Source organism: Dermacentor silvarum, chromosome 1, assembly GCF_013339745.2.
Source record: "Dermacentor silvarum isolate Dsil-2018 chromosome 1, BIME_Dsil_1.4, whole genome shotgun sequence".
NCBI lineage: Eukaryota > Metazoa > Arthropoda > Arachnida > Ixodida > Ixodidae > Dermacentor > Dermacentor silvarum.
Genome location: NC_051154.1, coordinates 282,861,052 through 282,870,833, shown reverse-complemented (window position 1 = coordinate 282,870,833; position 9,782 = coordinate 282,861,052). Strand labels below are relative to the sequence as shown.

Here is a 9,782-nt window from a genome sequence, read left to right as displayed (position 1 = left end):
GGTGGTAGTTCGGCATGGCCAAGACAATCGCCGGCAAAAAGTTATAATTCAATGGAGATCTGAAGTTTAGCATTTGCACAATGATTCTCCGCCGTCACCTCCTTTGTCAACGCTAATCTGCAATGTCTGGTTTTTTTTGCGCCCCTATTACGCACTATACTCGAAAGCATAAATTGCATGTGACACTTCTTCGTACGCAGTGCGTGAAAACTGTTGAGACACCATGCTTATTCGCGCATTCCAATTGTTTTACAGCGGGCCTAGTGATGATAGGTTCCAATGTGGTTGAAAGTGCTCTTTTGACACGACTTCAGGAAGTACATAAAAACGATGCGTATATAACAATGCTTAATGGTCATTTAACGATTGCTTTAAGTGCTACAGCAACGACGACCTGGGCACAAAATTAGAAGCTCCCGCTACACATACGGTGTGCGTTTCAATGTTTCTTTGAGACTTGAAACCATTAAGAGTAAGAACAGTATTAATGTGCATTGTGATGGCGCATGTGTAATTTTGCCTAATTTGTCGGGTACAAAAAAAAATGCAGATCCGACCGGCATGTTGCTATTTTACAGTCTACATAAACAACGGCAATACATAGAGCTGTCCTTTCGTGCAAGGTTTATGTTTAAGCAGCGGAAAGTTCAGATATTTATTTTATGTAATTCTTATATTTATGCACTACATAATTCCCAATTTATGCCGGAAGGCAAACATTATATCAGGTGGGCGCTCAGTGTGAGACGTGTACACAGCAACGGTACGAGGGCGACATCAATGTACGATTTCTGTCGACGAAATACTGTCGATGACGATTGTATTCACAGAGGTCTACGACACATATATAGCTAAAGTTAGGTATTCCACTATTTCTTCTGTCACGGTCACACATACCTATTCTGGGGGATACATCCAGTGGCAGACATCCAGTAGCACATATCAAACGACTATAATCAACGAAAATCAGGTAAATAAAAGAATCCGCTGAATATATTGCATTGCTTCATAAAGAGTTTGCTGTGCTTAAGACATACCTACGAGGCAACCTTATATGTACACGTCTTATACCTTGATGTATTGTTTCCCTACGCGAGAACAGTGATCCGCTCACTGGTACTACTTTGCCGGTCAGTGTACAGGGCTAATAAAATATATTTTTTTCTGAAAATTGCGACAGTAGCACAAATTCTGTTTGTGTCTACATCGACGAATAATCAGATGAAATACCGACCAAATCAGCCACAGTTACCACGGCATAACCAAGGCCGTTAGCTAAAGAAAGCTTCGTTTTAAATGTAATAGCACCATTTCGTATTTAGCCCTCGCAACAAGGAGCCACTGCGCTGACACATTCAGGATGCAGGGTTTTATAGGCTTAAGATATATGTCTCCCTGACAGCATTTAAGGCTGTCAAATTGCCTTTGTTCAAAATAACCGGAGGATGTGGCACAAGGATGTTCAATGAGACTTAGGGCTTCAGTACAGCACTTGCTGCGCCCTAAGACGCCAACGTTTCAGGAAGAAGCTCTGGTATAGGAGCGACCAGCAAGCGGTGGAGAACTGACCCTAGACGTAACTCTTTTATATGAAGAAACATGCAAAACAAGCCACGACGTAGTGCTGCAGTAAATTACCAGCGACGGTGCCGTTTCGGGCCACAGATGAGCCAACACAGAAGGAACGCTCCCAGGCACGCACGACGCTTAAATACCAATCACGCATTCAAAAAATTATGTCATAACACTACATTCAACCAGAATCTGAAGCCCCTCCAAGTAGCTCTGAGATGATCCCAACTACTATGAGCATATCGTCTCTTCACGTGATAACCTGGAATAAGGTTCCGGACATTGCCTATAGCAAGAAATGAATTAGACATTGCAACATGGGATAAAACTTAGTAGCGTCCACTCGCTACTGTCTACTTAAGGGAGGGCATGGTATAGCCAATGCGAAGAATATACGGACAGTAACAAACGTCTTTGTGCCTATAAATGAGGAACAATGAGAGAACAACCTCAACTGTTAAATGCAAAGAACGTGCTGCATGAAGCATGAAATCCCATGTGTTGTTTCTTGTTTGGATGACCGTCACGTTTCGGTGCTCAAGACCCTATCGACCCGAACCGTCTTCGCGAATGTATGGCGAGATAAGGCCACGTTGCTCGCCATACGTTGGCGAGCAACGTTGGCGACCAATGGTCGTTGTTAATAAATACCAAAACTTCTTCGGTTCATTGTAACTTTTGTGACACACAATTTACCGTCTCCATAAGATAGGACGCATCAAGATTTCCGTAACAGGAAAATAGGAGGTGTCCAAATCTATTACCCAGAGAGGGTGACGGGCCTCCTCTGGGCAACAGATACACATCTCGAAGATCATGCTTTTGCTGGCTGCATGCGTCGGAAGTGATTGCGGGAGCCGGAAACGTCATGTCAACGAGTCACAACAAGCCATGACAATGAGTCAAGTACAAGCTGTCAATGAGTCCCCCATCTATATCCAAAACCCTTAACAAAGCTACTAAGAAGGCCTGGTCATGCCCATTCATTAACCTCTTTTCGAGCTAGAACGCACATTTTCAAGTAAACCTTCCTCGGAACAGTAACCGACTCGAACCAGCTAACGCCAAATTTACTTCACAATACTGAGAGCTTTGACAATTTGTTGTCATGATTTTGCAGGGCAATCATTGTGTCATGATTTTGTCATAATTTTGGAGAGCTTCCACGGACGCTGAAGAAACGTTGGCGCCGTAGGCGTCGGCGCCGCCGTGTTGTTCGTGTTACCAACCCCGTATGCGCGGCCCACGTGTTGAACGTTGCCTCCGGAGTAGCGCAGCGCGCTTGGCAGAAAAAGCGACGAAGCCAAGTGGGCGCAGCGTTACGGTCCGCTCATTCGACTCTGCTGGAGCCAGGGCAGCGTTCTGGCTTCCGCTGCTGGCATCAAGCGTTGTGCGCACGCGCACACACGTTAGCGCTCCTGCTGAGCAACTGTGTGCGTGAAACACTGTGGTGCATTTAACTTGGTCTGAGCAGTATAGGGACAGTAAACGTCAAGCTAGATCCATGTAATCCTTTCTTTGGTCACTGAAAGACGCAGATCATTATTTCCTCCGGTCTCCTCACCTGCACCATCGAGGTTTGACACCTGAAACGCCTCGTGGTGGAGCTCATCGTCGCGTCACTGTGCCGAGGCGCTTTCAGCGCAATGCAAAACGTTGCTATTGAAACTTCAATTTTTTTTAAAATAATGAACTATGGCCAAGTCACTGTGGCTCTAGACATAGCCACAAGGATTGTCAGCTTGGCGAACAGAATGGTAGATTTCGGGGGCTGTACTTCGGGTGCTGGAGAATGCCGCTTTTGAACCGTGAGGAGCCATCGCTTCGCGTGTTTGCTTCGTTTAGACTGTTTTAAACCTAGCAGTGTAAAAAGGCTTTACTATCTGCACGGCGGATGGTCAAGGTATGTGATATCTCTTTCAACAGCGGCCATGAGGTCCAAGAAATTGTCATCGTTTCGCAACGGTTCCCATGGGACTGATCACACAGCGCACTGAAGTTGCTGTCGACACCCACGCGCTGAGTCAGTCCAAGTCGTCATGACAACTTTATTCACTCTTCTAGCAATGCGGATCATCTGCCCGGCAGCAAAATAAAAGGCGCCGTCAAAGCTGGGATCAGCCATGCTCGTTGAGTTGCAGAAGTACGCAGGGTGCACACGAAGTTTGTCTGAATTTCTTGGCCGTTGCTGTACCAAAAAAGGAAGCTGATTTGCAGAGTGCGCTGCAACTGTGAGCTGAAACAGAGGCGTAAGTGGGCTTCCGGATGCACGATCACATGTAGCATCATGCCTCCGGGGTCAAAGAACAACACTTATCATTACGAAGGTAAAAGGAGGTTCGACGACCTTTTGCCGCGATTTGCTCGAGGAGACGCGTTCCGCTTTTGCTCTTCTTCAATAGGAAAATATTGGCCGTGACGAGACAAGTAACCTCTCAGGACGAAGCGAGCTCTATTTCTTTTTTTGCATTTCGAGTGTTTCATTTCTATCGGACACGGAGAACGCTGTGTCGCCCTCTCATGAAGGGGGACCGAGACCCTCGAAGACGGCCAGAGCCGACGGTTATCACGAGAACACGCGCTACGTAAGGAACCGATACAGGCTCGTGAGCTCTCGCCGATACAAGTTATCGCCCTTTGCTACCTATCCGAAGAGCCGCTGCGCTCCTGTTGGTCATCCTCGGTCACGTGGGTGGCCAGAGCGGCTGTTATAAAAACGCACCTTTCCGCCTCGTTCAGGCAGCGGCCGTATAGCACGGAGTCCCAACTCCGTCCTGCAGTGACCGAGAGAGCGTCATGCGGCTATTGCTGGGGCTTGCAGCCCTTGCGGCTGTGGCCGGTGAGTACACGTCTTCGAGTTTCGAAACGATGGAATTTTCTAGTTGAGCGGTAGTCGGTGTATGGATGGATGGTGCCTACCGTACCGAACCTCAGGGCATCGGAGTAAGAATTTGGGCTCGTTAGCGAACGTTAGACTGAGCGCAGTACGGAGGACGGTGAAAAAGGATGAAGAAATTATTAGTTCTCAGTTCAGGAGATATTGAGCATTGCAGGTTTCTTATCGCCAAAGGCTGTTTCACTTCCCGCTCATCTCTCTCAAATTTCAGCGGACTTTCACTAGCGAGAATTCGCGATAAGTTTCCTCCATTATTTTGCGCTTCTCTACTGAACACGCTTATACTGGCTACATCACCAGTAATATTAGTAGTGCCCTGATCTCGGCACGCACGCGTTATTAACTCCGCCCTAAAAAAGAGAGAGAGAGAGAGAAAGAAAAGTTATGCAGTATAGTACCCGGAAGCTCATTAGCTGAGCAGTTAGTACCGGGAAGCGTGTGACCAGCAGTTGAGTCGTTCAGCAGTTCAGTACAATGTAGAGGGTACCCGATAGTTTAGTAGTTCAGTAGCCGGAAAAGGGTGCCCGGAAGTTCAGTAGCTGCGCAGTACAGAACCTTGTAAATGGCACTGAACTGGTCAACTACTGAACTTCCCAGTACCCTATTCTCTCAGTTCAGTGCCCGGTAAAGGGTACTGAACGCCCATGAACACCGATCCTGTATGAAATCGCCACATTAGCTTCTATGTGACACGCGTTCTATGCTACTTATGTTCACAGTGCATGCTCATGATACTACACACTGTTTCCCGCTGAACCGCGTTGCAGAACATGTTGTGAAGTGCCTAGCGTATATACCAACACAATCCGAGAATATTTTTTTCTAACGGTTCGACGAATTGTCGCGAGGTCTAAAGTTCCTAATGGTGTAATGTGACACGAGAATGGCACGTTCTATTGCATTTGGGAGCTATTTAGAAATCAATGATGGATATGAGGATTGTGGCGTTACTTTAGTAACAAGATGGCTAGCCTAAATGATCGAGTTAACTACCCAACATGCAAAGAACTGTAGCTTGTTAACTCGCAAAGCTTTCAGGCTCTTTGCCACTCCATGTAAGCTTCCTGCGCAATAATTGCGTCCTGAATTGTCATATCAAATAAATCCATTCGTAAAGTACATGCACCCCTGTCAAGTCAGCAGGACCAAAATAATGAATCATTCTTGCGGTGTGCAAGACCTGTTAATGTAGTTAGTGCAATTTAAAAGCTGAGTATAATTACTCTAGATTCAATTTATTTTTTAAAATATGCTAGCAGCAATAATAGTTTGAGCATTTATTAAGGTACAACATGCATGCTCCAAGGCACTTCCATAACAAAGCAAATACTGTCTGTTTTCATTGAACGATGCCCATTGCTTCAAAGCATATTTAACATGTCGCTAACGCCTGACTTCTCTTTTTTCTCTCCGCCAACAGTGTCCGTAACCTTCGGAAATGGTAAGATGTCCTAATTTATAATCTTCTCTAGGCGCGATCACAGCTGTTAGGAATTCCAAAGCCTATACAATTTTTCTGTGTTGGTCAGAGATTTCTTAGAGAGAAAATCAAACCGAACATTTTAAACAGTTGCGAGCAGTTCCGAAGAGTGGCTATCAGTACGCTCTAAGAAAAACTTGCACCCTTTCTGGCTTATCTTGACCCGAAATAGTAAGCGTAATTTATGTTGTGGGCATTTTTTTTCTTTAGTGCTACGCTGAAAGTTATTTCAGGTCACGATCGGCAAGCTCATATCAGCGTAGCATAGCGTTCTTGATAGGAAAGTAGTACACACAAAGTGTTTTTTAGAGTGTATACGTTGCATCTGGCTGCTACGAAATACGACTATAAAAGGCGAGCTACCACTGCCAAGCAGAGTGAAACCTGCAGTGTCAACCCATACATGACATGTAGCATCTGTATGTGCAAGCTCAATTATATTAAGACATTCCTATGCCTCTCAGCAAGTAAGATTAGGTAAGATTTTTCGAAAGTGGAAAACTGTTCAAACGTTTGGTGGCGCTGTTCGGGGGCCATAAAAGCGCTGTGTGTGAAACGCGGGATAGAACAAGTGAAAGGATCCGAGGATATGGCAAAACAATAATGAACCCATAATTAATGCAATGATTAGACATGTTTCGGAATGTGCCAAAAGTCGAAAGAACACAAAATCAGAAGTGCCCGTGGAACGCATAATTTCATTTCTGCGCATTTCAGGAGCGCTTAAAAAAAGCAGACGGAAGCAGGCAGTCACACATTATTTTGCAAGGACGATTGCGATAGGATGCCCACAATGTTCTTGTGTTCAGTACTCATTGGCACTGTTATTGATCTTTGTAGTATATTCTTCCTATTGGATAAAGTGCAAGTGAGGATTGCTCACGTAAGTTATATTCCTAGCTGCTGGAGTTTCACTAACTGCTCCTTATGTACTGGATCTCACAGGTTACGAAATTGGACGTGAGTATATCTACGACTACTACGGACACTTGCACACATTCATGTCGGAAATGAGTCAGCAAGTCTCTGGCGTCGTCCTGAAGAGCAAGATCTTGGTCCAGCCCAAGAAGGACTATCTCATTTTCAAGGTGAACACCAATTTATGCATGCGAAACGCCAACTACATGGCAGTGTCGCCTTCAAGTCACACTGCCGTGACCTATTGAAAGGGAAATCGTTTTATAACAGTATACAGCATCATTCAGTAGAACGTCGCATCAAACTAGAGTGCGGTTGGGCACTATGGACTTTTTCAAAGGGTTCATGCGAAAGCAAATGTCGAAGAATACGGGGATCAATTGTTATTGATGGTACATCCAATGAAACAGATGAAACACCTTCCGGAAACCAGTTCACTGGAAAAATGGGCCAATACCGGTATGAGAACTTCCGCTCAATACTGAAGCCTCCCCCCCCCATCTCCCCCTCCCCCCTTTTGAGTTAAAGTCATCGCCGAAAGATCCATAACAAATTCGCAGCTTGGCGCACAAGTTTCTTCAGCCTAAAGGGCTCCTACCAGCGTATGCGAAACGAGCAAGTGTGCAGCAAGGAATGTAAGCGTTCAACTTGCATGTCATCAGAAGGAATCAGCTTTGTTTATCGGTCGTTCGAGTGTTACAGCAGCATTTTTTAAAATTGTTTATTGGATTCACGGGGGTTAACGTCTCAAAGCAACACTGACTCTGTGAGAGTCGCAGTAGTGGACGCCTGAGCATTAATTTGCATCACCTGGGGTTCTGTAACGTGCACTGATATCTGTGTACAGGGGCGTTTTTGTCTTCTGCCTTCATCGAAATGGGGCGGCCGCGGCCGGAACTCCAACCCTCGACATCCTGCTCCGAAGCATGGAATTCATACCGACTGAGCACTTGTGGCGGATCGAGGAAGGGTTTTTTTATTGTTGCTTATTACTTAGACGCTGGCCCATTTGGTTCATTTTCAGACTAAGTTTTGCGACATGGTTTCTTGATTTCTCGACTACGGGATTCCAGAAATAGACACACACAGAGAGAAATGAGATGAGATAGGGAGGACCAGAAGTGATCAGATGAACCAGAACTGTGATGGGGAGGATTGGTTCACAACCTTACACTTGGCGCGGGTTAAGGAGGAGCGGGAAAATGGAAAGAAATAACGAAAAAATAAAGCAAATGCGCGGGAGAAACGGAAAACATGGGAGTTGGTCTCGTTATGTTACTCGCATGTTAGAACGTAAATAGCCGTTTGACCAACTTCTCGTGTTACGACCCTACAGGCCGGCATTCCAGGATTGTCTGTTCTGAAAGCGGTCGTTCGTCGAGACAGGCCAACGCAGTCGCAAACGACCGCTGGTGGCTACTGTAAGCTATGATAATGGCAATCAACATAATCGATAGTTTTCTCGTTTACTCAGTCATACGAAGAAATACGTCGGTAATTCCCACGAGGAAATCGAAGGGGTTTGTGTACGCTAACCCAGCCCCTGTCGGCAAGGTACTGTATACCTCTGTCGGAAAAGCTTACAATATTAGCCGTTTTCCTTTTTACACAGGCGTGCTCTATTTTAGGAAGATGCTTACAGGCTTACCCACGTATAAATATTCATCACAACAACGAAACTTAGCAGTTTCGGAAATATCGCATCAAGTTGATTTCCCTGTTCATACAGTTGCTGTTGTACTGTGTTGAAACCTGAAGCAATATACGGAACAGTAGTGACACCGGACAGGTCAACTCGTGCCGTCCTTTAATATGAAACTTTTTTTGTGCGTGAAGTTTTAGGCGCTAACAAACAATTTTGTTTTCCGCACAGGTGATTGACATGAAGTTCGACAGGGTTCACAAGGATGTGGATGATTTCATCGAGCACCCGTTCAACTACAGGACGATCGACGAGCTAGGCCGCTTCATAGAGAAGCCCTTCACTGCCCGGTACGATCAGGGAAAGGTCAGTGAAACAGATTTGCGTAGGTGCACTAGCATGACAGCCCAGCTACGTGGTCGCGGTGTAGCGAGTTCGCGCTAAACAATGAAGATAGACATAACGCTTACAACACGAGCTCCAAAGACAGGAGCACCCACCGCAGGGTACGAGGCCGTTTTTGCATTTCGCACAAAGCGGCCCTCGCGGCCGGGATTTGATCGCGCTACCTTGCATTACGCAGCGCAACGCCAAACCCACTACGTCATCACAGCTGGGGCGCTTTTGATTTATGCTTTAAATTTCCTACGACTCACTGCATCTAAACGGCAACTGGACAAAGTCCCAACTTTACATTGTAAGACATAGCGAATGTTTATTTGCCTACCTCCCTTGGGTGTGGCGTAGGTTGGTCGGTCAGTTGGTCATGTTCTTACAACCATAGATTTAGGGGTTTTAAGAAGATGTTGCTCAAGAAAATAATTACGTGTTCTATGGGAAGACTTGAGGCAGGATCCCAAGGCCCAATAGCCCAATGATATTGTACCTGGAGATCCCGCGCAGGCTACTAACTTACGGTCAATTCTCAGCTTTAGTGCCCTTCGCCCGCGGAATCTATAGTGCTCTGAAACCCTGGTTGACGCTTTGAAAAGCGCACCATGATTACTTTTTCCCCGCTGCCACTATGCGCTCGCAGCAGCTTGCGATTTCGGGCAGTTGAAACGCAAACCTGCGCTAGTAAAGAGATATTTGATGACATTTTTAGCACGAGTGGATGACTAAACATATCTCGCTGACAGTGATTCCACGGTGCGTGGGATATGCATGACCATTTTAATCTAGAGATTGTAGTTGAATATGTTCGCTGGTCTTTCGCACAAACCATACGCTATATTTGAAAGCTATAATGGCTCCCAAATAGAATGCAATCCCAC

At 45.7% G+C, this 9,782-nt stretch overlaps 1 protein-coding gene across 1 annotated transcript in view; it reads left to right on the top strand.

Annotated features, from left to right (window-relative positions):
- Positions 1-4,300: 4,300 nt before the first annotated feature.
- LOC119441041 (uncharacterized) overlaps positions 4,301-9,782 on the top strand; it is a 6,514-nt gene continuing 1,032 nt past the window's right edge. The window contains exons 1-4 of the mRNA XM_037705774.2: positions 4,301-4,411; positions 5,889-5,909; positions 6,894-7,036; positions 8,740-8,874. Of these exons, the coding sequence (XP_037561702.1) occupies positions 4,369-4,411; positions 5,889-5,909; positions 6,894-7,036; positions 8,740-8,874 (342 nt within the window). The 5' untranslated portion in view covers positions 4,301-4,368. The remainder of the gene's footprint in view (positions 4,412-5,888; positions 5,910-6,893; positions 7,037-8,739; positions 8,875-9,782) is intronic.